We start from the raw sequence: 27,263 nt of genomic DNA on the forward strand, positions 1-27,263 counted from the left end.
CGCGAGCGCAGCGTGTGCCCTCCCCCCCCCGCGGGCTCGGTCGCGCTCAGGGTGAGGTGTGAGGGGAGGGCGTTGCGGCCCCTCCGGGCGGGGATCGGGGGGAATGCTGGGGGGTGTCGCGAGGGGAAGTGAACCGTTGGGCGCGCGGCGGTCGCGCGGCCGCCGTCCGCCCCGCGCGCGCCCCGGGGGGCGGGGCAGGTGCGGCTCGTGCGCGCGAGGGAGACCCCCCCCCCGGCGGCCGCGTGCGCGCGCGCATCCCCGCGCTCTTCCTTTCCCCCTTTCCTCCTCCTCCTCCTCCTCTCCCCGTGACGCGCCCGCCGCTCTCTCTCTCTCTCCGCTCCTCTTGTCTCTCCTTTCACAGAGATGCCCTCGGCTACCAACAGCACCATGGCGAGCAGCACCACCGGCGGCAGCGGCGGTGGCGCCGGCAAAGCCGCGCCGGGCAGCGAGGCCGCCCCGGCGGTAGCGGCGGCGGCCCCGCAGGCGGCGGCGGCGGGTGTGAACATCACCACGGTGCAGACCGAGGCCATGAAGCAGATTCTGGGGGTGATCGACAAGAAGCTGCGCAACCTGGAGAAGAAAAAGGTGCTCCCCCGTGTCCCCCTCTGACTCCCCCCACCGCGTTCTGCCCGCCCCTGGCCTCGGAGCTGCCCCGGCCTGTTCCTTTTCGTTCCCTTGTGCCGGACCCTCCGCCGAGCCCTCCCGGGTTGTTCCCGGCGTGGCCCCCAGAGGCCGCCCGCAGGAAGGTTCCAGAAGGGCGATCGCCGTTCCCGTGGCCTGTCCCCTTCTCCTCGCGGGGGTCCCGCTGCCCCGGGGCCCGGCCCCGATCGGCACAGCCTGGAGGAGTCGCGGCTGCCTTCCCTCCCTCTCTCCTTCCCTCCCTCCCTCCCTCTCTCTCTCCCTCCCTCTCCCCCCCCCCCCCCCCCCCCCCCCCCCCCGCCGCCGCCGCTGCCGCCCGGATCCCCCTCAGCGGCGCCGCTCCCTTCCCCCTCCTTCCGCCTTTTGTTCCCGGCGGCGGGGCCTTTCCCAGCGCCGCTCCCCTTATCCGGGCTCCGTGCGGCGGATGGAGCGCTCGGGATGGATGAACCCGGCGGGAGCGGTGCCCCGGGGCGGGCACATGGAGCGGAGCTGTAACATGGCGGCGGCCCGGCCTGCCCGGCCTGGCTCATTGTGCCGCCCTCACAAAGCCCTCACAGCCCACCCCGCCCCGCCATCGCCCTCAGCCCGGCCCTCCGCCGGCCTCGGCCCGCCTGCAACGCCTTATTTTTAGGAATGGGGTCCTGGACGTGTCGGGTATGTTTTACACTGGGCCAGCGCTCCACGTTAGACCTCTGAGGGCTTTCCAACCTACAGAGCTGCCCGTCAGTAAAATAACTAACACGGAGCCCAAAGACTCGCCTCGAAACACCACATTACCAAGCTGAAATTAGGGATTGGTGGAAAATGATTTCGTGTCTGAAAATAATTTTGTACTGAAAAATAATTTGTGTCATAGACCTATTTTTATTTTTGTCTTTAGAAGTAAACAGGCAAAATAACTTTCCCTTTTTCTTTTAACTAGCACTTTTGGTCGTAGTAGCCCAGACTAGTATTTGATACACCAGTAACACTGTGCTTATCCTCTTGATTTACTTCCAAGGACAGGTCAGAATGTTCACCTGCAAATTTTAGTTTTTCAAATACACATTTTTAGCATCATATAAAGTATTTTCAGAGGGGGAATATTAGAAGTAAAACAGTGTGTACAGGTGAGTTGTAAATGAAACAAGCTGTGCTTTACCTGTAAATAATACACTGTACGTAAATAATATACTGTGTATAAATAATACACTTACAAATATGCTGTGTAGTGTAGCATCCCACTTAAAAAAATCAGCAGGGGATTTTCCTACATTTTAATAATGAAACGACCAAAAGCAGCAAGCCAGGAGCTCTTAGATAAATTTTGGAGTACGAGGAGCTTTAGATCTTTGTCTGAATACTGTTGTGTGTACACAGGACGGCATCTGTGTTTTAAACTTGTTATTAATACGTGTGGATATGTGCACACACAATACTGGTCCTCAGCTCAAGAAAGGGAGCAGATTTTTATGTCTCTGATTGTTTCAATTAAAAAAAATGGATTGAAATTACTGTTGCAGCCAACATGCTCAAAAATCCTCTGAAAATGTCTTATATGATGCTAAAAATGTGTATTTTAAAAACTGAAATTAGTAGGTGAACATTTTGTCCTTTGAAGTAATCAGGAGGATAAGCCCAGTGTTATTGGTGAGAGGGTCAGCTTTCCTTGGGAGCAGCGTTTTTTATTTACCTTTGAAAATAAATAATTTACACCTAATTTACACTTGGCTTAACCCTTCCTTTCTGAGTGTACTTTTAGTCAACTTCCATGGTACAAATGTAGTGTCACAGCAAGTGAATAAAGGGGACAAAGTGCCCTTTTTTCCTGGAAATTACTTCTGTTGGAAGATATTCCTTTAAAATTACTTCAGGCAATTTGGGGGTACTCTGTGCTGGGCAGTGTGGGCTTAAAGAGGAGGAAATGGCTGAGTTTTGGAAACCTGGATGTGATCTCACAGGGATGAATTAAAGTTCAAAGACTCCTAAGTCTTAATGGGCTGAAGTTGGGAAACTTACTGAGTTAGGACTCAGATAAGCACTACGGAAGTCAGTAGTTCTTGGTGTATTAAATAGAACTACAAATTTTTGGGCTTGAGCCTCTACTTTGATTCCTCAGTCAAGAGTTTTGTAGTAAATCAGTGTTCTTTATTAAAGAGTATTGAGGGCTTTGTGTCCTAAAACAAAGCCTGTTGTACATGAGGGCCTCAGTATTTTTATTTTACTTCTTGGTAAGTGTACACAAATTCATTTGTTTTCCTTTATTTTGAATCTTTGGACAAGTATATATTAATTTTTTTAACCATTCAGGAAGTAAAATTACAGTGGATGCTGCACAGATGAGAAATCCAGTAAATCTCACTGAAACTTGTGCTTAGGTGAACATTTAATCCTTTCTTTGTCAGCAGCTGATAATGAAGGCCAGAAGAGAGAATTTTTGAGAGCTTTGTGTTTGAGAATGAATACAAAAATATAGTTGAGTTGGACGTATCCTTCTGAAGGATGAAAAATGATTGCTCTGTAAGAGGGACCATCTTACATTTTAGATCATATGAGTGTGTAGCTTTTAGTTGAGGAAAGGTCACCCTTTATGAAGAAAATAGAATTTTTGAATGAAATTTAGTGTCCTGTTTACCTCTAAACTCTGAGGATAAAATGGCAAAAGCACCAAAATACAATACAAAAAGTGAAATAATATTTATAGCTTTGTTCTATACTATTTTGAATGTTTCTGTATAAACTGTAAATACAAGATTATTAGTTACACTTTCATTTTCTTTTCCTAAAAGCGACCTCATTTAAAGAATGAGTATTGCTTACATTAAAAGGGACCAGGGTAAACTGAATTGCTGTTCATAAATGGATGTGAAAACATGGCCTGATAATGTCTGTGTTCCCCTCACGGCTTTGTATTTGGAGATGACAGGAATGCTCTCCTGCGTTCTTCCTCTTCTTAGATGACAGGATATTTGTGTGTGGATGGAAGGGGGTAATCAAAGGGATATTTTCTCTACAGAAGATTCAAACCTGCAACTCGAGTGTATGTTGACAAACTCAATTTAAAAGTTACCTGAACTCCTCCCGGTGTTTGTTGGGTGTCTGAGGTTACAATCCTGCCTAGGAGAAAAATACTTCATTAAGACCTGCATTATTTTCTTCTTTTCCCACCTTTTTTTTTGTTTTGTTTTAGAGGGAAAAACCTTTCCAAATTCCAAGCCAAATGAATGTAGGTTGAACTTGGGTTTTGTTCCAGTGATGAATGAAAAAAAGAAAAACTCGGTTATTTTTGCTTTCACCTTGTGTCACAGAGCATGAGCTGTATAAGAACAGTTGATGAAACAAATATTCTGCCCAATGGGCAAAACAATTATTGCTAACACGTGATTTGGGGTATGGGCAGGTGTTCACAAGAGATTAGTCTTGGGCAGCTGTAAATATGAGGTAAAGCACATGATCTTTAAAAACTCAACAAAGTTGGAAAGATGGCCCATGTTGGTTGGGGCTGGTAACTTGAACTGTTGTTGCTTTATCAGCCTGACTGAATTTCCTACTGAGTGTAACCCTGACTGGGGTGGAAAATGAGGAATTAACAAGTGCTGCTGTCGTTACTATGCAGGAATTCTCATGTAGCAGCAGAGAATCTGACTTGGTTCAATAAAATGTTGGATTTCCCATGGGAAACAGCAACCTCCAGTAAAGCTGGGATCAGTTTTCCGCCGTTGTAGGTGCAGTTTATGGTGACAGGAAGTGCCACACTTGAATTGCCCATTGGTAGCAACTTTCTGAAGTGCTTTTGACCACTATTTGGGCCACTTGGATGTTCCAGGCACATGAGTGTCTCCAGAAGCTCTCCTTGTGAAGCTTGGTTTGGAATTTATCTTTAGAAATTAAATATTACTCTGAAACAAATTTGTAAAATTTGTTTGAAATCATATATTGAAAGCCTGAATCTTTGAAACCTCTCTTGACAGCAGCTTTGGTTATCAAGCTTCATGTGTGAAAATCCAGGCAGGTTATCTGTGAAATCATGTGGTGGTTGGTGCTTCCAGGTTTCAGTGTGGTCTGTTTTGCTTTTAACTTGTCTCACAGCAACTTGTGTTAACTGGATACGTGGTGAGTCCTACAAGCTGTGAAACACATTCTGGTTAAAGGTTTTCAGATGCTGCTTTGATGTTTTGTTGATGCTTTTTCTTTCAGAAGAAAAAGACACACAATGTGTTGAGAGAGCCCCATTTGTGTTCTAGAGCCCTGTTTGTGTTCTAGAACTCACTTCCTGTTGTAAAAGCAATTTATTTTGAACATAAATAATGCTTCGAGCAAATTCCGGGTCTCTTGCAATGTAGTCAACTTCCCTGTCGATTCCTAGTTTCTGTAGGAAATGCAGTATGATGGTTGTTTGGAAAGAATATCAAAACTTGGAGTTCCACTCCTCTGATTTAATTCTGGTAACTGAGAAAGCTTTTTTTTTTTTTTTCCCTCTGGGGTAAGCTGCTCATGAAACTGCAGTCTCAAACTAATACAGTGTGGAGGTATTTTTTCCTCAGCTGTCAAACTTACCAGACTTTGCAGATGCTCTTATGGGTTTTTTTCCCCAACTGTTATTTCAAAAATAAATTCAGTTTAACCAGGAGACCTGTAAATGTTTTGTGTTCTGGACTATTGGTGTTTTTGCATCCTTACATCTTGGTTGTAACTCAGGACTGAAACAGATTCTCAGGACTTGTTGGGGGGGGGGGTGTATATATAATTAGAAATTGTATCCAGACGGTGAGTGTGAGAGCTGTGGTGGGTTTTGAGAGGTTCTCAACTTCATGTTTAATTAAACTGATACGTTTAAGTGTTTTATCTTTTTGATTTTTTTTTCCCTGGCTATTTTTTTGAGGCAATGGAAAGACTGATTTGGTTTTGGGGTTTCACTTGATCGTTTCTGGGCAGTTTTTGCTGCAAAGTTAAACAGATGAATGAGTGAAGGTGATGGTGGAGGCAGAGAAATTACAATGTACAGATGTAGAACAGGTTAATAAACTTCTGGTTTGTAACTTGGCTTTTCTTTTGTTTCAGTGCAAAATGTATTACACAGCTAATTTAAATTCTGGATTATCTTCATTGCTTGGTACTGTCAAAAGCATCCATGCAGGTTTTGAGATATCTCAGAAAACAGGCTTGCAATGTCCCCTTCATCTTTTCTTTGCTTGTAGTGAACTTTGCATTACAAAAGGGTCACTCCAGCTGGTTGAAGAGGTTACCTTGTCCCCTAGCACCTTGTCACACACACTTGTGCTGCTGTCATTGCTATAACCATATCACTGAAATATCTGGTTAAATATAGAGCCTCCCTCCTGCTCCTGACCCCCTTTTTTGAGGGTTATTTTTAATCTGGTGATTCCAGTGATCCAGTTTAGAGCACAGCACTGTAAATGACTGTACAAGCACAGCATTTTTAAAACCACTGTTGGTTTGGAAGGTAATGTTATGGGACTGCATTTTTTTGTTTTCACTTCAGGATGACATTTTTGAGGCAATTCAGGGGAGGTAAAGAGAACTTGGGTGTGAGGGGAAGGTGTCTGTTGCCACAATAAGTAACTGAATTTTGGATTCCTATTCAAGTAAAATCCAGGGCATAGTTAAGCAAGGAACACCAGCACCTTCCCCCTGCCCCTGGGAGCCTGTTTGTAGTGCTTTTCTCCCAGGAAACTCCAGAATACTTGAGTTTTCTCAGTGGAAAAAGTTGGAGCAGGGTGGCTTGCTTCCTGTACAGCTGGGAGCTACTGACTCGTGAGCTGTTCAATACACAATTTATGTGCTCACTTTGCCACTGGATTATTATTTTTTCTGCTGGTTTAGCTTTTATGCTTGGAGATCTCTATCTGATGAGTGAGTGAGTGAGGGTGAGGTTCTGTAAGGGGGTAAAATCAGGAAAATCTTCCCCTCTTGCAGGCACTGCAGTAGGTTGCTAAGGAGGAATTTTACTGCAGTTATTTTACAGCACTAATGCTGCTCTTAAGTTGCTGGTAGAGATTAAAAAGGAGGCATTTTACTTAATATTTGTGTGTAATGCAGCCTTTGGATCTCACAGTGTCTTTGGGATGATAGGAAAATGCTTACTTGGCATTCAGGATCTTTGTGATAATGTCCAACTAAATGCACATTTGCTTGTCCTCTGCATTGCAGCTGACAGGGCTTTCCTTCCTCTGCTTTTACCTTCCCATCTGAATGTTTTAATGAAGAACAAGTGAAGACAAGTAACTTTTCTTCTATTCCTTTGTTTTTAACTCGAATAAACTAAGCAAAGCATTTACATTAGATTTCTAAATAATTGACCATTTAAGAAAACCTTGTGCATTGTTTAACATGTTACTGCAATATCTTAATCTGAAACACCAGCTATGCTGAAATGCAGCAGCATGGAAAAGTATACAGGAATTGTAATTATTTAGGAGATTTTTGTCTCTTCCCACCCTCATGCCCTTAGCCACCAGAATGGATTATGTGAGTGCTTTGCAGCATTATTTTGCAATATATGTTTTCTCGAACAAAGTAGTGTTCTGGAATATGATATTCTACTCTGTTTGTTTTACTGTTGTTTATGGGTTTGTATTGCAGACTGGCTCACAGCATTTGTTGGGGTTGTTTAATGCATTTTTGTAGACCTTGTTTAAACTGGTGCTTGCAGTGTTTACTGTGCAGCCTCCCAAACAATTGCATCAGTGTGACCAAGGGAATTGTGATCTGCAGCAGGGGAGTCAGGGACTCAAGTGAGTAGGAGCTTAGTTTAACATTTCCTTGTGTGCAAGCCAGTTTTTGTAGGATTTAAGCCCCCTTAGGCAGGGATGGTCTGGGTAAGCCTGGCTTTGCTCTGGAGCTCTTTCCCCCTCCCTTTTGGCTTCACAGTTCAACCACGCTCAGAAATGATGAGAAACTGTTCTGTGATTGCCCAACCATGTCAGCATCTGTTCTAAAATCAGTGTGGAGAGGAGTAAACTAACCTTACTTCCTGTTGTGGGAGATCTGCAATGTGGCAAATGCTCTTCAGGGCTACTTTTTTGATGTGTTTTGAACTGTGGCTGCTGTCTTTAACAACTGTTACCATGTAGTGTCTGTCCCCAGCAGGAAATTCCCAGTAATATATTTTTGAAGCTCAGGAAGTTCTTCCTTTGACTTTGCCTTTCATCTATCAGATGAAGAAGTTAAATTTTGTATCTGACCTGTAGGACTTCCAAAGAAATAAACTGGGCATTAGGTGACATCAAAAGGCCTGAGTCTCATAAGGGTGCTTGTATTTCAGCAAGTGATGCTGGGCATCAAATAGCTTATAAGAGGGGCTTTTCTGGTAAACTTTGGCAGACTTTGAACTTTCTGTAAGATCTGAGATTGAGCATAAAAGTTGAAATAACTAAAAAATTATCAGTAAAATGAAACAAAGGCCAAAAGCAACACAACAAAAAAAGTCACTCAGTGGGAAATATAAACCCTAAAACAGTGGTTGCATCAAGGGGTTGATTCTTTCACATCAAAAATTAGGTGTTCCTCTCACTTTTCACGTTATGCTAGATTGGGAAGATAATAGTTAAGGATTCATTTTAATAGCTTTTTTATTAGATCAAGGCAAATTTCATGCAAAATACAATTGTGTGATAATACAGAAATGATGAAAACAGGTTAATAATTAGGTATGTCCTTCTTATAGACTTTACTTCCTTTTGAAGACCCTGTCTCCTTAGCCTGTAGAGTCTCTGTGTTGGGCATGCAGGAGTTTTACCTGCTTTTTTGGTCATGTCAGTGTTCTGCATGACTTTCTATTTAAGCAGATTAGATCTGCTGAAAATTAGCCTAATGATTCCTTTTTCAGTTTCTTCCCATGAAGAAAAAAAATCCTTAATGCTCTTGAAGGAAACTGTTTTAGAGCTATTAATATGAATTGTGTTGGTGGGCATTCTTCACAGAGGATCAGAAACTATTTTGAATTCTTAACAGCTCTTTTAACTGATGCAACTACAGAGAATTACAGTTCTGAATCCTAATAGAGTTGACAGTGGAGGTTTGCAGTCATGTTTTTGGTGGTGTAGAGATACAGTGGTAATGTGCTCTAACTCAGACCTCAGTTCAGCTCTCTGATGTTAAGACTGAAGGAAATGTGTATGAGAGTGGTGTTCCCTTTGGCAGGAATGTGTATTTCCTTAGAAATTCACTCTAGTCATGAAGACATACTGTGATAACCAAATAAAGGTTAAAATATTTATCCCTTAGGAAGTATTTACATTTTTTTAACCCAGAAGACAGTTTTTCTCGGTGGTCTTTTTACATGACAGTTTCATGCTTGTGTTAGGTATTACTCTGTTTACTGGAATATTACAGTACATAATTCTGTTGGCACAAGTAGAAAAAGGCAGTAACTGGATTTAGACTCTTCATAACAGTGTTTTTCTTGCTTTTCAGAGCAAACTTGATGATTACCAGGAACGAATGAACAAGGGAGAACGTCTGAATCAAGATCAACTGGTAAAAACAACAACAAAAACATACTATCCAGATTTCTGTTAAATTGTTCTGTGTTCTTGCACGGGAGGGAAGGAATGGATTTCACTTCCCCTGTGTAGTTTAGTTAGAGATGCAGCTCAGACCAATAATAAGCTCTGTTTGTGTGTCTGTCCCAGCTCTCAGTGCAGATGTGGAGCTCTAGATGAGCTCTGTGCTGCTTCTCTTCTTGTTGGGGCTGGTTCTTAAAGTAGGTTTTTGGAGAGCTCAGTTCAACAGCAGTTTTGCAGTTGTTGTAAATACAGAACAAATAAGAATTTAAATTCAGTTGTGTGATGCAAGTATACGTATTGATACTTGAAGAGATTACCAGATGCTCAGTAATCAACAGTGTTTTCTTGATGACTTTTAACACTGAGAAAGTGAAGCAATAAAAGGTACTTGCAGCTATTGCAGCTGTTGACACTTAAAAGATTATGAGCTGCTTCCCTTGGTCCATGTGCTCTTTTCATCTGCCAGGGCTTCCTCAGTTGGGCCCTTCTGTGCCAGCTGAAAACTGAAATATCTGTGTATTTTTATTTTGTAATGGCATCTTGTGAAGATAAAGGTTGCTGTTTGAGGAGCAGGGCAGAGAACTGACGTGTCATGTTGAGGAGGGATGCTCATGATTAAGTTTTAGGAGGGTAATATCTTGACTGCCAGACTTGAGAAAGCCCAGGAAAATCAAAATTTTACTTACCATAGTTGCAGTCCCATTCAGGGATGCTGTGTCTCACTTAGAAACTAAAAATGTGGGGATTTATTTGTTAAAAGTCTGTGGGTTTTTTTTCCTATTTGTGATGATTTACATTTACTTGTGGTTTTCTCTGGGTTTTTTTTAAGGATGCAGTGTCAAAATACCAGGAAGTGACAAATAATCTGGAATTTGCTAAAGAACTGCAGAGGAGTTTCATGGCTCTGAGCCAAGATGTAAGTAAAGATCAAGCCATGCCATGTTTGTTTTCCAAACCTTTGGGCTTTAAACTCCTTTTCACTGGTGCAGTCAGTAGTCACCTCTGTTTACAGAGATTAATCAGTCATGGTTTCTTGTATGTTTGACTCTTTTATTCTATATATTAGTTGGTGTCAGGTTTTCTGAAGACGATTTCTGAAAGATTTTCCTAATGCACTACATAAATGTATGGAAACAAGATAATTTTCTGACAGAAAAATAAGTGTTGAAAACAGTGGGATCACAGAACAGGTCTGTCATGCAATGTTATAGGTGGTCACTTGCTGCCAATTTTCTTAAAGAAAGGATTTCACAGGCCTGCTTCTAACTCTGCCAGGTGACTGAGGGCTTTTATTTCTTGATTTACCACATGGTATAGTCTCAGCACTTGAAAGCATTGCATTTCCTTTTTTACAAGATTCTTCCTGTCTTGTTAGTTGCAAATAGTCTGAAACTATAGTCTGAGACAAGATTAATCTTATTTTCATAAAGGATAAAGGAACTGAACACTAGTAAAATGAGTAATCTTTTGGGTTGGTGTTTCATCAAGGATGCAGAATAGGTGTGATCAAGAATTCAGTTCTAAAAAGTTATGGAAAGAGCAGAAACGCTGGAGGAATTGGTTGTGCAGTGGGTGTTGGTGCAGCAGACTGGTCTAATGAGTGTATTTAGTTTGTGAACAGACTATGTGATAATTTGAAGGGCATCAGCATCCACGTGTTACAAACAGCTTTCTCCATTCGTTCTGGCTGTAAATTTGTAGGACTCTAAGCCAAGCTGTTCCTTTGCTTTTCTTGCATGAGGGTTCCATCTATGTTTATGGAATGTTAGTAATGGAGAACTTGTCTTTTCTGGACAAGTTTGTCCTGAGGTATTTCCCTGGTCAGCTGACAGCAGTCAGTGAACCCAAATTGGTGCTCTGCTTTCAAACTTGGTTGCAGTTTTTCCTGATTATAGTTAGTTCTCATGCAGTTGATTTTAAGATATGTCTGATGTTAAAAAAGAAATTTAGATGTTTCAAAGAGAGAAAGTTACTGTCACAAGCTACATTTTTGGAAAGAGAAGATTTAAGCAAAAAAGGAAACAAGCTGAATTTGGGATACTTAGATTAAGAATAGAGGAAACATCCTGTAGGTTCAGACTAGTGTTGCATTTAAGACCTGTGTTGTGACTGCAGGTTTAGAAGGTTCAGTGCAGAGCACAATGTTGATGATTGTCATCCACTCCCTTCCAGCATCTGTGAGAATGCCGGGGTAGATGCAGATTTGTTCTCTGTAGTGTCTGACTGGGGACCTCATGTCCAAGAATTTCTTTAAACCCTTTTTGAACTGGCTGATCCCTTTTGCCTTTCATGGCAAAACATTCCATGATTTCCCTCCTGTAGTACGCGAAAAAACGAAGAATACTTTTGTTTCTCTGTTTTAAGCTGCTCTCCTGGTAGTTCCAATGAATCCCTCCTCCTATCATGGGATATGGTGAATATCTCTGTACCTTTTCTTAGCAATAAAAGCCATTTCCAATCTGTTTTTCCCTTGGGATCCCTCAGATCCAGAAGACAATAAAGAAGACAGCTCGCAGGGAGCAGCTGATGCGGGAGGAGGCTGAGCAGAAGCGTTTAAAGACTGTGCTGGAGCTGCAGTTCATTCTGGAGAAGCTGGGGGACGATGAAGTTCGCAGCGACTTGAAACAAGGCTCCAGTGGGGTCCCAGTGCTGACAGAGGAGGAGCTCACAATGCTGGATGAGTTCTACAAGCTGGTTTACCCTGAACGAGACTATGAACGTGAGGTAGGGTTACAGCAAAGAGCTTTCTTTCTAATTGTCAGTCACCTCATGTATTTACTGTAGTAATTGAAAGATTTAGTAAGAAATTAACTCTTACTAATTATTTTTTAAGGTTGAATGAGCAGTATGAGCAAGCATCTGTTCACCTGTGGGACTTACTGGAAGGGAAAGAAAAACCAGTTTGTGGAACAACCTGTAAGTGTAGCCTCACTATGAAGAGAGACAGCACACTGAATTTGTGCTTGAATTACAATACACTTCTGATATAAGAGAACTTAGACATCTACTTATCTTTGTGAGTTTTTAGAGTAACTGCTTTTTTTTTCAGATCTTGGCTGGACTAACAATAACTTCTGAAGTGTGGGCTCACTGTGTAGGGTATTTTTTTTCATACTGACACAGCGTTACTCAGTATTTAACCTGCTGTTTCAGCAGTATTCTGCTGCTGGTGGTGCTTAGTAGCAATTCTTTGTTTTCTGGAAACCTATGTGAGAACAAGGAGCTTTGTCAATAACATTTAATACATAAACTTTAATGGCCTTCATTAGTGGGATGTTCTCTCTCCCTTGGCTCCTGCAGAAAGCGTTCTGGTTTTGCCATATTTTCATTGATGAACTCTGCAGACCAGGGCGTGATCATGCCAGTAGTCTGCTTTTTTGCAGAAATAAAAATCTCCACAGTAATCTCCAATAATGCTGCCTTGCCAGTGTGGCTGATTTCTTTTGGGTTAAGATGCCCAGCCACTCATCTAAGGCATTGAATGAAAGTGGTTTTGTTTTCAAAGGCTGATTTGAGCCACTTCACCACAGAGGAAGAACCTTCACAAAGGTGGTACCTGTGTAAATTTGTTTTGTAAGAAATTGTTTTACAGTAATATTTTTTTAATGAGGAAATTACAAACAAGTCAGAGACAGTTGAAAGTTCAGTGAGTTTTGAAAACTTTCCAAACTGAAGACTAAGCAACCAGAGATGATTTTTTTAATAGCAGGAATAAAAGAAAAAAAAACCCCAAACCTCTTCGAAGTGTTTCACAAATCTTCTGAGGAGTATTATGTGCTCTTAAGGTTATTCTTGCCCTTAGGAAAGTGGGTTATTTATCGATTTATTTAATGTAACCTAGTAAGAAGTCGTGTAATAATAGTGGTCATGCATTAGCTTGGGACAGCAACATTTCCCCAGCAAAAGGGTAGTAAAATTTCTTTGATCTTAGGGAAGGAAGGCAGAGATGATTAGGATTGGGTTAGTGTTAATTTTTCACTTGCACTTTCCTAGACAAAGCCCTGAAGGAGGTGGTTGAACGGATCCTTCAGACCAGTTACTTCGACAGCACCCACAACCACCAGAATGGGCTGTGTGAGGAGGAGGAGGCAGCACCTGCCCCTGCAGTAGAAGACACTGTGGCAGAGGCTGGTAAGAGCATCAGGATGCCTGGGAGTGAGGTGTTTGTGTTGTACTGGCTTGTCTCTGGGTTCCTCACAATGATTACATTGCAAATTAAAGTTCTGCCTGCCTGAGGCTTTCCCATTTTTCGGTCATTCCCACCGGTTTAATCCTTTGTTAGGAGGGAACAGTTTTGAAGCAAAGTCTTAAGCTTACACACTTAAACTTGGGAATATTGTATCCAATTTTAAGAAAAAATCATTACTTCTTTCCTTTTTGAATATGGAGAAAATAGAAACTTGGGGTAGCTGAACATGACTCTCCCCAGCAAGAATTTAATGTGGGCTTTTTCTTGCTAATTCAAAACTTGGAGGTTATTTTTTTATTACTAGTTCTCCGTTATTGCCCCTGACATTTTCTCTTCATTCTTAGATACAAGAAGAGCATTTTTCATCTAATTTTGTGTCTTCTTGATCTATAACATATGTGGTTGGTGGGGTTTTTCTGTTTGTTTGTTTTTGTGGGATTGTGTTGTGGTTTGTTGGGGTTGGTTTTTTTGTTTGTTTGTTTGGGTTTGGTTTTTTTTGGGGGGGGGTGTCTTCTCTTTGGGTCTTTTGCTTGGTTTTCTTGTTTGATTTTCTCATACAAGGTGTTTTTTTCCCCACATAAATTATGTATTTCTTTTTCTTACAGAACCTGATGCAGCAGAAGAATTTACTGAACCAACCGAAGTTGAATCAACTGAGGTATTATTCACTGGAAAGATTGTCATTTTGTATACCTTTAATGCCACTTACTTTTACTTTCATACCCTTTCTTATTTTTATTTTAGTATGTAAACAGACAATTCATGGCAGAGGCTCAGTTCAGCAGTAGTGAGAAGGAACAGGTAGATGAGTGGACAGTTGAAACGGTTGAGGTAAGATCTTGTGTACTGCAGGTAAAATTGCAATCCCTGTTTCTGCTGGCTCACAATTCATGAGAGGTTTTAGTATTGCATCCCTTCTCCCCCAATATATAAAAAAAATACATATATTTAAGTAGGCTTGGACTCACCACTCATTCTTAATTACATATTTAGCTCAGGAGTAACTAAAATAAAAAGATATAAACTCATGCACTCTGGCTATGTTTACAGAGAACTTTGTTCATTAGTGGCTTACTTGGGAAAACAGGACTTAAAAGTCTTGGGCATAAAAAAAAGACTTGAAACAGTTTTTTGAAACCTTTTTTTTTTAGGAGAACTTAGCTGCTAATACAGAACTTCAGGTTTATCTGCCCAGCTGCTGACAGCATGGCATAGTTGTGCTTTCATTGAGCAGGTCCATGGAGAGGGAGCTGAAATTAGTAATTCAACTAATAACCTCCTTCAGGTTGCTTATGTGCATAATTTATGTTAAAATATGCTTGTATGTCGTCTCTGCTTCCAAGAACTACAGTTCCCAAGTATTTCACTTGTTACTTCTTTGCAGTTGAGTGATTGTTCACTTGTGGTGTTTGTGGCACACTGGGTTTGGGATCCATTCCCAGTTTAGTGATTTATGCTCTAGAATTTATGTTCTTCATGTGCTGGAAAGGACAAGTCCCATGGAGTCATTCAAATGTTTAATATGTTGGAATTTGATTTGTGTCCATCTGTTAGAAACAATTATGAACAGCACCTTTCAGGTGCTGGAAATTTCATTTTTTCATTCACTTTACCATCAAAGTCCAGATTGTCAATTTTTTAGACTCTTCCTTGCTGTCTTCAGGCTGTTTTAAGTGTAGGAGTGGAGTAAGTGTTCAGCATCTTGTGGTGAAAAAGAGAGCAGCCGTTTTGATCCTGCCTGATTTTACATGGAGTTGGGCTGAAATTTAACTAAGATTTAACTGAAAGATTTAACTAAGGATGGGTGTGAGGTTTCTAGAACTAACCAGACAACTTTGTCATGGATGTGAATGTTTGATAGTTTATTGTCATAGTATTCCATTCCCTTACTTAAACCAAAAATATCGCTGCTATTGAATGTGTTTTAAGAAGTCTTTTTAAAAAACTGAAGAAACCCTCCAAGCCACACATAAAAGTCATTGCTCAATTGAAGTATTCTTAAAAGGCCCAGCATTTTAAAATTATTAATTGATTGACTTCAATCTAACTTAATTACACCCATAGTATATTTGTGTTTACACCAAGTGTCCAGAGTGGCTCAGTTCTCTGTAGTTCTTAATGCTATGGATGAAGACACAATTCAGGTTGTAAATTTGTATTTCAGATTTCAGAAGCTCCTCATTTTTCATGCATCTTTACTAGTCTGCTAAGTCTGCACTGTCTGAGCTTTGTTTTCATAGACCAATACAAAGAATATACACTGAGGTTGTCCTTTCTGTCCCAGTATCTTGGACATTGTAAAAAGGAATCATGTAAAAAATGGAGAGTTGAAGACTGTTTCTTTGTAATTAAGAACCTTATTTTCTCAGATGTAACATAAACGGGGGAATTGAGAATATCTGCCTTTGGCATTGGTTTTACTGCCCTTACTGGCATCACAGTCCCATTTCTCATGGGAATTCAACTGACTGGTCCTTAGGGAAGCTCGTGGTGCACAATGTACAGAGCTTTTGTGCTCATCAGCTCAAGATGGTTGTGGCATCAACAGAGTGATAGCTGGGAATTTTGGAAGCTGAAAGAGAACATTTGCTCAGAAAATCTCCATAGCTGTTCCTGAGGAGGAAAGATATCATAAACTCATCTCTTTTTCAGTAGATGGGATACAGTCACGATTTCTGTGGTATGTTTGTAGTTTGAGAAGTGATGGTGTCTCACAGGACATTTTTTGTATGGGCCTTCTGAAGTTTTGAATTAAAGAATTTGCTTGTGAATTTTCCAAGTGTATTTGGATTATATGATGTTCTCATTTTGGTGAATATGTCCTTTACTGGTAATAGTATTTATGGGGTTTTGTGTTGTTGTTTGGTGGGCTTCTAATTGATTTTATTTAAGTCCTTCTTTTAATAAGGAATAACCTGAATCTGTTGTATGCAAATTCTCTGTCTTAAATTATGGAGTGTTGGTTGGATGGATTTTTTGTCAAATTGGAACCTGTTCTCAGACTGCCAGAATACGAGTTCATTCTGGTTGGTCTGTGGTCTCATTAAGCTTCTGGTTTTCCCTTTCCCCCTGTCAGTGTCCTTATTGTGTCTGGCGGCTCTTTCTGCTGCCGGTGTCAAGGGCAGGGTGTCAGAGGGGAGCCTACAATTTGAGTCAAATATTATCCTGCTGACAGGTTCAGCTCTCCTGAAATAAAGTTGTGCTGTGCTGCACTGTTCCCAGGATCAATGGACATGCATGGTCAGGGATAATTTGATTTTTGAGCAATGATCCTTTTATTTGAGTAATCTCTGTACCTTTTCATGCAGCACTGTTAGAAAGCTGTTAAATTTAGAACTGTCCATTGGCAACTGAATACACTCATCTTGAAATTTATTTAGCAGTCTCATCCTATTATGATTGTACTAGGTCAAAGTACCTGGTGGTGCTGATAAGACTAAAGGAATAGGCCCTAAACGATTCCTCTTGACATTAAAGAGGAGTGATGAAAAAGATGATCTAGAATCTGAAGCACCATCTGAAGTTCGTACTGTACTATTGGTGAAAAAGGAAAATGATAACATTTTGTCCCTGTTGTTTGTTGTTGACAATTCCATCGGCTTGTATTTTTGTCCCGAAGATACTGGATTGTTATGAATGACTTGGACTTCATAAGTTTAATGATATTGCTTAAATAATCGAGAGTATTTTTGGTAATAATTTTGCAGGAGACAAGTAGCTGATGGTTTTACAGCTCAAGTTTCACCCAGTGATCTGGCTTGTGTTTTTTCTTTGACTTTCAAACTCTGTAATGTGCCAAAGGTCTCTATATGTGATCTGAATAACATTTTCAGATAATTTTTTATTTCTTTATTTGGAAACAGTTAAGATTGTGAAACTTGTGATAGACCAGAGCAGTTGTGCTTGGTACTTACATGGGATTTGTCAAATTGCTTCTCTGTGGATGGCTAATAGCAGTGATTTGGATCTGGAGGGAATCTTGAAAAGGGACTATAGGTTGTGGTTAGTTTTTAGTTTTGTTGATATTTTCTGTTACAGATGGCTAGGGATTTGGTCAGGGATCAAGTTACTGGAGTTGAGGCAATTGCGTGTGCAGAATGTCTTATCTAAAAAAGGTTTGGAAGTGTGAGCAAGAATTAGGAATACTGGAAGATGCTGTGTGTTTCTTTGAGAAATCTAAATTAAAAAAATGTACAGGCTTTAGTGGCAATTTGAAGTTTAAAGTTCAGACCTGTGATAATAGGACTGGTTTGTCATGTGTCCCAGCTACTGTAGAAAAGTCTGTCTCCTGCAGTTCTAATGAGAAATCAAGTATTTCACATAAATATTTTGAACTTTGAGGTGCATGTATCCTAATTTATATCCTGTGCAACTGTAAGTTTAAGGCATTCCTGTTTATCTGGAAGATTATTAATACTAGAAACTCATGGGACTAGAGAAGTGATAGACAAGTTATTGACAATGGTGTTTTTAAAGGACATTTGTTGACATGAAAAGGGCACTTCTGTATTCTGGGAGCTGCTCAAAGCAAAACTGGTTTAGGGACATCCAAGTGCTCCTTTGTGCAGCTCAACTGTCCTTGTTGCTGTTTGTTTTCAAACTCTTTGATGATGGATGTTCTCAGCTGCTCATGTCCAGCTTTCCTGGTGGCTCTGCTGTCTCTGATAAGGTGGTATTTGTTGCACATTTGATGTGTTGCCATATTGGAATCTGTCTGGTAAATCTGAGCTTTCCTGCCCACTGCGAGTTGTGCTTCTGCTTCTGGGCTTCTGGTGTCCCCCCATGGTGCTGCCTTGCAATCTTTGTCATGCAATGCTGCCTGCTGTTCCCTGAGACAGTAAATCAGTTTGCTAGGATAAAAGTGGCTATGAAAATTGACCATTTTGAAGTCTTAAAAAGACCCAAAATTCTGGCTCCACTTGCACTTACTAAAATAATTGTTCCCCATTTGTGCATATTTCTGAAGCTTTTTTCCTCCCCACCTTTCTTTAAATTTCCAAATGCTGATAAATTGCTGTCTCAAATCCTGCTATAAAAAATCCCCCTAGTATTGAACAAACGTTTTATTAATGGGGAAAAGAGTAGATGGAGAGAAAACAGAGCACTATAATCCTGTGACTGCTGAGATCAGTAGCTGCCACTGATACTGGCATGACTGTAGGATGTAGTACTTTTCTTCAACATCACTACAGTAATTCCATCCATAATGAGTTAGGCAATAGCCATAAATTCCAAGAACTACCAAGTCACTTTTGTGTTGACTGGAGCTGAAATTTTAGTTGGTTGCTTGTCTCTTGTTAGGTTGTAAATTCGCTGCAGCAACAGACACAAGCGACATCTCCTCCTGTTCCTGAACCTCACACGCTCCCCACTGTGGCTCAGGCAGATCCTCTGGTGAGAAGACAGCGAGTACAGGACCTCATGGCACAGATGCAGGGCCCCTACAACTTCATGCAGGTATTTCTCTGTTCTGAGTGCTCGTATTTTTAACAGACAGTAAATTGGATTTGATTTTTTTTTTTTTAATTGCTTTTTAATTTTTTCCCTTCAGGACTCCATGCTGGAATTTGAGAACCAAACACTTGATCCTGCCATTGTATCTGCACAGCCCATGAACCCGGCACAGAGTTTGGACATGCCACAAATGGTTTGCCCTCCAGGTTTGTAATGGTAAATCTTAAACATAAATATTGGGGAAACCTGCAAGTCATCTGTTAAAAATGCTTCAGTTACTGCTGCAGAATAAAAGGATCACCACGAGTAATGGTACAATCCTGGTCAAGTGTGTTTTTCTCAGAAAGGTATACTAGTTTTAGTCTTCTAGTTCTCACTTGCTTATAGGTTTTGCTTAGAAATGTGGAACATATGAAACTTTTTTTTTTTAATGGGCAAAATACAGTTTTGCTTTGGATTATTTTGGACAACTAGAAAAAATGTTCTTTGCATGGAGTTGGTAATTTGAGTATAGCTTTAGCATGCTAAAGGCTTCATCATCTTATGATGATTGGCTTTCAGATAACAGAAGCAGATATGATAGTAATGCTGTTCTGTAAAAGGTTTGATTGTATAGTAAGTGAAGTTATTTTCTTTCAGTTCATGCTGAGTCAAGACTTGCCCAGCCTACTCAAGTTCCTGTGCAACCAGAAGCTACACAGGTAAAATGTTTAGTACACTTTATTTTGGATTTGAGCTTTATATTCAGCCTGATTACTGTTACAAAAGGATTTTAATTCCTAACTGTACAAGAAACTCAAAGTTAAAAGTTCTAATTTTGGGAAATTGGTTATCTCCATTATTTCTTCAGCATTGTTGCTCAGAAGCGTTACTAGGTACAGATTCTGTGCTCTGCAGACATTGCAGATTATCAGTAATGGAGTCATACCTTTGCCTAGTAGTGTTCCCTTTGATGTTAAGTCATGTGTAGTAATACTTGTAATTTAGCTAGAAGCAGGTAGTCCTTTATTTATTTGCAACAGAAAGGCCAAAACCAAAATAACTTAGTTAAAGGGCAACCTGTGTCTGTTCAAGTGAGTGTCAGCAGGAATAGATTTAAAGGATTAACTGTTCTGTTTTATTCACTTATTCTGTTAAGGATTATTCCCAGTTGCTTTTTGGGCTGTGTTTTATACTGGAGTTGAATGGTATTTTCAGTTGAGCTTTAAGTAGGGCCTCTTAAACTTGATTCTGTACTGTATAAATGGTCCCCTTCTTGTGAAGATGCTTCAGTTTCTTACTGAGTTGTCTAGTGATTAAAGAACTTCCTCATTTTGTATTAAGCTGTGTGTGGCATCTCTGAGGAATGGGTGTGATCCCTGTAGGTATTTGAAAGCCAAAGGAGAAATCTGGATAGCTTCTGTATCTCAGAGTATTGGCAGTATAAATTGCCTGCTTTGTCCTGTCCAGATAGAGCTGCAAGGTTTAAGTCACGCATTCATACAGGAACAGGAGTGAGGGTTTTTTCATGAGTTTCCTCTGTAAGTACCTCCTGAAGTGTTGGTGCTCTCCCCTTTTGTTGTTTTGTAGACGTAGAATAATTTCTTTTGGCAGAGGGTTTTCTCTGCACTGGCTTTTATTTTACTTTTAAGTGATATCTGTGACTTAATCCAGTGGGATTTTTTTTTTTAAATTTATTTTCCTTATCTCAGCCAGTGCTGCCAGTGATTCTCTTGAGGATCTTACAAGCAGTAGCTAAACTTAGTCTTTCCTTCTGAACATTCCAACATGATGTGAACACCCCCATCAGTTATTATCAGTTTCCTCTTGAAATCCTCATGCCCTTAAATGCAAAGTATTCTGCTTTGCTGGCTGGAGTTTTCACTGGACTCTTTAAAGGAGCAGAGGACTGAGCAGATTCAATCCATGGGAAACCAGCACTTGTCCACTTCTATTTGAGCTCGTATTAGAATGTTGGTCAAGATGAGGTGGTTAACTCTGCTGGTTAAACAGTACTTAATAGCTCTACAGACTTGGACTAGAGAGTACCACTCATGCTGGGGGTTGTCAGATACTTTCTAGAAAACTGTGGGTGAGCATCAGCTGACTTTTGGGGACTTTGGGGTTTATTTTGTCAGGTTCCCTTGATTTCTTCTACAAGGGAGGGATATACAGCCTCTCAACACATGTATCAACCTTCTCACACAGCAGAGCAACGGTCACAGAAAGAATCAATTGACCAGATTCAGCCAAGTCAGGTTTCAGAGGGGTGGGAAAGACTCTCCTGGCAGGTATTACCAATATTAGTCTATGTTTCCTTGTAAAAAGCGGTAGTTTTAGTTGCATATTAGTAGGGCTGCTCCAGTTCCCTTTAATTTCAGAATTTTGAGCCTGTCTGTGACCAGTAAGTCCTTCATAGTAAGGCTTAATTTGCAAGATTGATGGTTTAGTTACATTCAGCGTGCCAGCATTAGTTTGTGAGTGTCGGTGTTGATGATGGCTTAGGAAATGTGAATTGCTTTTTACATTGGCCAGCAGTTAGCCCAGGAAATACATTTCCTTTCTTAAGTTTTTGTAGTTGTGTTTCAAGTCAACAAGGGAGAAGGCTGCAAGGTTTTTCCTCTCTTATTGTGCTTTTGCAAATGATGCTGTTGAGCTGAAGTAGAACATAGTAATTTGTAGAGCTGAAGCTCAGGCATTGCCACTTTTTTTTGGTATCTCAAAAGCTGCTAAAATGTTGTTTTCTTTTCATTCTTAGGCTTCAATGTCACTGAATGCAGACCAGACCCCCTCCTCATCATCACTTCCCACTGCATCCCAGCCCCAGGTGTTCCAGGCTGGATCCAGCAAGCCTTTGCATAGCAGCGGAATCAACGTCAATGCAGCTCCATTCCAATCCATGCAAACAGTAAGTAAATAATAATAATAAATAAAAAGATAAAATAATGTAAAGTAAATCAAATAATTAATTCTTCTGTTTTGGTGGTCATTCATTTTGTTGGAATCAGTCATGTAGCTGCATAGAATAGTCTGGTTATTCACATCTCTTAGACTTTGATACTTTATGTGAAAAGTTGTAAAGATTAATTGGACCAGAGAACCATTTTTCTGCCATTACAGGTATTCAACATGAATGCACCCGTTCCTCCTGTTAATGAGCCAGAAACCCTTAAGCAGCAAAATCAGTACCAGGCCAGTTACAACCAGAGTTTCTCCAGTCAACCTCACCAAGTAGAACAATCAGATCTTCAGCAAGAACAACTCCAGACAGGTAAACTTCTTTTAGCAAAAGCTAGAATGGCAACAGCCTCAGTGTAGAGCAGGTACTCAGGCTGTGAAGGCCTAGAGGATGGAGCGAAGCATGTCACATGTTCTCAAATGTTCCTAGGCTTGCAAAGCTTTCCCCTGACAATACCAAGTTTTGTTACTCTGTCTCAGCTTGAATATCCAACAGAGAGTGAAATTCAGTGTATCTTACCTCCAGCTGTTAAAAAGAATTTTACCATTCAGTTGGGTTTTCTGTGGGTTTAAAAAAAGCACGAACATGATTATTTTAAAGTGGAAGCAGTAGAGCAGAGTACAAGGTTGGAAGATCCTTAAACTTGCTTTTAAAAAAACTATGCTATTTGAGGTGGCATTTTATACAGGAGATAGAATAGTAAGGCAGAAGTGAGAGCAAATGTGGGCTCCTTCTCACAGATGATGTAAGGTTCTCAAAGGGCTAGAACCTTCTGGTGAAATCAGTGAGACAGGGTTTGAATTCAGCAGGCAAAATGCTTTCCAGGGTAGCAGCTTGAAAAAATCAAGTCTGTATCCAGAATCCACTGAGATGAAAGTTGCAGATGCAGAGACAGACAGAGTTAACAAGGGTGAAGTGCTAACAATACTGGGTATTGAGTAAAGAAGAGCCAGATCCTTTTCCTCTCTAACTGAATATTGAGTGTGAAGGGAGTATATGTGGGAACATAAAGAAATACAGACTTAATACTACTTTTTTTCCCTCCCATTGCACTGCAGTGGTTGGTACTTACCATGGATCCCCAGACCAGACTCACCAGGTGGCAGGCAACCACCAGCAGCCTCCCAGCAGAGCACTGGGTTTCCCAGGAACAGCCAGCCTTACTACAATAGCCGAGGGGTGTCCGTGGGGGATCTCGCGGGGCCCGGGGGCTCATGAACGGTTACAGGGGACCGGCCAACGGATTCAGAGGTGAGCAGCTGCACAAGCACTCACTGAATGTGCATCTCTGTAGCAAATGTTAAGCTGACCTGCTGTCGTTAGACTGTGATAGTATCTCTATGTGATATTGAAATTTGTAGCAAAAAACCCACTTACTTTAGTTAAGCAACTTAATTTTAGATGTGTGTTTGGATATCCTATGAGGATATTGAGATGTATTAGGCATTTACTGCAAGTATAAGCAAATAACAGAAATATCCAACAGAATTTCAAGTGAGGAATTTAAATGCTAGTTGATGGTTCAAAAATGTTTTTATTTCCATTTGTGGTAGAAGTGTATTTTAGAGTTCTGTGTTTGACCATAGTCAGAAGAGACTGGGTAATGTAGAAGTGTAAGAACAAAACAGTGTCAAAGTCACTACTCTGAGAGAATTGACAGGAGTGGAGGAATGACGCTGTAGTTGAGTAAATTAGAGAATTTTCATGATTCCTGTAGATGATTATATGTGGCTGTCATTGTTAGAATGGGAGGGAGAGATGGTTTCCTTGTCAGGTGTTCTGGGATTAGATTAATGGACGCAGGTACTATCTGCCACGTTCTTTTCCTCTCCTGTGGCTGGGGAATAGAGAAGAAACCTGTATAATAAAAATACAGCTGATTGTAGTATGAGTGCAGCGGTCACAGCTGTTAGATACAGATCCTAGTATCATGGTTAGTTCCGGATTGAATATTCTGTAAATCAAACCTCAGATTACCAGAGAAATGCACTGAATTGCTTTTTCCTCCTAGTTCTTACTAGATCTTTGTTCTTGTTTCTTGTAATAGTATTAACCCTGACGTTGCAAACATTTGCTTGACTTGCAGGTAAACTAAACCCTTGCTAAAGGGGTGGGGGTTTTTGCTCAGGTTTAGTTAAAATCCCGCTACTGCTTTTCTTTATATAGTAGTAGAAAGTCAAGTAGTAAATTCCCATTTTCAAGTGAAAGACTTGTGCCCTGTTCCTTAGGGGGATATGATGGATACCGTCCTTCCTTTTCCAACACTCCAAACAGTGGTTATACGCAGCCCCAGTTCAATGCTCCTCGGGATTACTCAAACTACCAGCGGGTAAGAGACCACAGTGTGGGGGAAGAAACAAAAGCACTCAAATCTATTAGTGAAAACTCTGCCAGGGACTTCTTTTATTGGTAATGAACACGAACTACCTCAGTGTAGTTTGAAAAATTTAAACACTAAATACATCTATTTACATTTCTTATTTATATTGAGCAACACATCCTGTAACTGGAGAGAGCATTTGTCATTGCACATTTTATTACAGCTGCTAGGCACTAGTAGAAGTAAGAACTAATTCTTCTAAGATTAATGCAGACTGATAAAATGCTGCATGTTGAAGTCACAGATGTTTTGTCAGTGTATGCTGCTTTAAAAACTCCTTATTTTATTTGCAATTAATAACAGTGCCCATGTTTTACGTCATAACTTTTTTAATTTCTTTGCCTCAGGATGGATATCAACAGAATTTCAAACGTGGCTCTGGACAAAGTGGACCTCGGGGAGCTCCTAGAGGTAATTTCCTGAGTAGTGAATAATTGATTTGGGCTGAATGGAAGTTTTTGATCCAACTTCCAGAGTTCTGGATTTAGAAACCAACCTCACCCCTTACTCAGCAGTTCACAAGTGAAGTTTACTTTCTCTGACCTCAGAGCTGACCCTGCTTTTGAGCAGGGTCTTGGAGAACCTCTTGAGGACCCTGCTGACTTGAATTGTACTGGGATCCTTTGAACTTGTGGTGGAAGTTGTGTTGGCTGTTGAATGAGGAATTCCTGGAAAAGAGGCTAAAACAGCAATTGCTGTTGACACTTCAAATTTAGCAGAACTACTTACCTGCCTTTTATTAATGAAAGCCTTAGGAAACAAAACAGAAAAACCCACAGACATAATGAGGCTGTAGTTGAACTTTAAATTTTATTTAGATTACTATTGCCATATATTTTAGGAAGCCCAATTGTAATGAAGAAATTCTTACACAGTTTACATCAGAACATTTAGGAATATTTTTAAATGCTCAGACTTCATAGTTCAACCCCCTTTTTGTGTTTCCCAGGTCGTGGAGGACCCCCAAGACCAAACAGAGGGATGCCTCAGATGAACGCTCAGCAAGTGAATTAAACACGTTCACAGGATCACATTCAACGCCAAAAACACGCTGGCCAGTGTACAATACATGTTACCAGAAGAGTTATTATCTATTTGTTCTCCCTTACAGGAAGTTTGTTGTAAAGGGACTATTTTCATTACCCATAATGACAGGACTACAGTTGCCAGCTTAATATTACCTGGATATTGAAAGGAACGAAACAACGTTTACTCTGCATGTTCTGTCCTAAGCATCATCTTGAGCCTTGCACATGAGATTCAGATTCCTCACCCTTGCTAAGAGTAAAGCAAAAAAAAAGGCAATTTCCAGGGTGATCCAATCTCCATGGTTAACTGAAGTGGCAGGAAAAAAGTAAAGACTCACTTCTGACATTTAAAAGCGATTTAACAAATTGGGATAAAATCTGCAAATTCATAAATATTTACTGTGGTGGCAGTTGACAAAACTTAATGTGCCCATGAAAGGATGGAAAAGGTGAAGTGTGGCTTGGTAGAGCAACTGCATTTCAGCTTTTTCTTATTAAATTGAAGCACTGAACAGTTAAAGATGTGTAGTGATGCAATTGCCCTCAATAGACAGATGGGCTTAGAGCCAGTTTTTGACAAAGAAGCACCCTTAGCTGCAGCCTCCTCATCACCAGGGCCCTGATTCCTGTGGCTAAGGATTTAAGAGCGCTTGCATAACTGCTAATGTAACTGTGTAACTATTTTTTTTTTAGGAGAAAAGGAAAAAAAAAACAAACAAACAAAGCTTTGATTTGGCATTTCAACAAAATTTTGCAACAAACGTGAGATATAATCTGGATGGCCACTGTATATTTGATGTGAAGTATTTAGGTATCTCTCTGAAACACTTTTAAGTTCTTTTGATAGCAATGACTTTTGTAAGGATTGGTATTCTCTATCATTCCTTATGACTTGCACATTGTCTGTCACTAATACTTGACCTTGCTGTATTATCACCTAAATAACTGATGCCGGTACTGATGGAAATCTCTAATGGATAATCATAACACTTTTGGTCACATGTCCTTTTGTCTTTCCTGCAGCCTTGAAGGTTTGAAGAAATCTCAAATGCCCGCTGCTGCTGCTGCCCTTTTAATTGCTCTCTTTTGAAAAGCACCAGTATGTGTTTGAGTTGATTTCCCCTTTGAAGGGAAATGACAGCCAGCAGTTACAGTTCTAATGGTATAAGCAAGACAAATAAAACATGTTTATAAAAATTGTATCCTGGAACACTGGTTTTCAACGACTGAAACAGATTCCATGTGATGGGGTGACATTTCATAAGGTTTTTTATTTGTTTGGGGTTTTTTTCTCCCTAATAGTCTCTTTTCCTGACTAGATGTAAACCCTCCTCCTGTTTTCCTGGTTTTACTCTACTAGCTGTGACTTCTGGGAAACCTTTATTTTTATGGACTTTTCCTTTTCGTCAAGGCAGCGATGTATAAAAGCAATGGCATAAGCCCGGGAGCTGGAAAATAACAAGTCTTACTCAAGTTTTACTGCATCCTTGTGGTATAATCCTTGGAAAAATCACTTGTGCCTGCCTTCTGCGCACATGCACTCTCTCTGCAGTGGGGAGAATATTTTGATGCTGCCTCCATAGAGGTGTTGGTAGTTCTGTTGCATTCTGTAGCACATGCAAGAAGAAAAGTGCTATATACTCTATGTTAAATATTGCTCATCAAATAATTCCTGCCTGTGGAAAGGTGAAATTAAGGAACAGCAGCGTGTTGTTTAACTGTTCTATACAAAACTCAAGGTTGTTTTCACTCAGAACTTTCAGAACTTGCAGTCAGATGTTTTGACTTCGTGGTGGAACAACCTGGAACTCCATACAAATAGGTGATGATCTCACTTTTCCATGTCCTATGTGAAGAGCACAAATGAAAAATGGTTTTGCAGCGGGAAGTGATAAGTTTGTGAAGACAATATTCCACACCAGGCATCCTGAAACGGTGCTGATGTCTGGGAGCAGCAGTTTGAGTCAAGGCCTAAAAACATTCCGTACCAGTATCACAATCCAAAAACTGCAGCCGGGGAGAAGTTGCTGTTCTGTGTCTTTTTTAGGAGGTTATTACTGAGATAATAGTCCCAACTGTTTTTTAACTGGAAACAAATAAAAAGACAAACCTTTTAATGTCGAACTGA

The 27,263-nt window shown here is 40.5% G+C and overlaps 1 protein-coding gene across 1 annotated transcript; it reads left to right on the top strand.

The window, feature by feature from the left end:
* Positions 1-270: 270 nt before the first annotated feature.
* On the top strand, positions 271-27,263 carry CAPRIN1 (cell cycle associated protein 1). The gene is given in 20 exon segments (XM_032692382.1): positions 271-585; positions 9,055-9,117; positions 9,976-10,062; positions 11,631-11,858; positions 11,860-11,870; positions 11,980-12,062; positions 13,140-13,277; positions 13,941-13,993; positions 14,080-14,166; positions 18,637-18,792; positions 18,887-18,995; positions 19,429-19,490; positions 21,527-21,676; positions 21,889-22,039; positions 22,786-22,851; positions 22,854-22,907; positions 22,910-22,978; positions 23,956-24,056; positions 24,455-24,518; positions 25,057-27,263. Coding segments are annotated over 20 exon segments (2,019 nt in total). The 5' UTR covers positions 271-363; the 3' UTR covers positions 25,122-27,263.

This window comes from Chiroxiphia lanceolata, chromosome 6 (assembly GCF_009829145.1).
Source record: "Chiroxiphia lanceolata isolate bChiLan1 chromosome 6, bChiLan1.pri, whole genome shotgun sequence".
Taxonomy (NCBI): domain Eukaryota; kingdom Metazoa; phylum Chordata; class Aves; order Passeriformes; family Pipridae; genus Chiroxiphia; species Chiroxiphia lanceolata.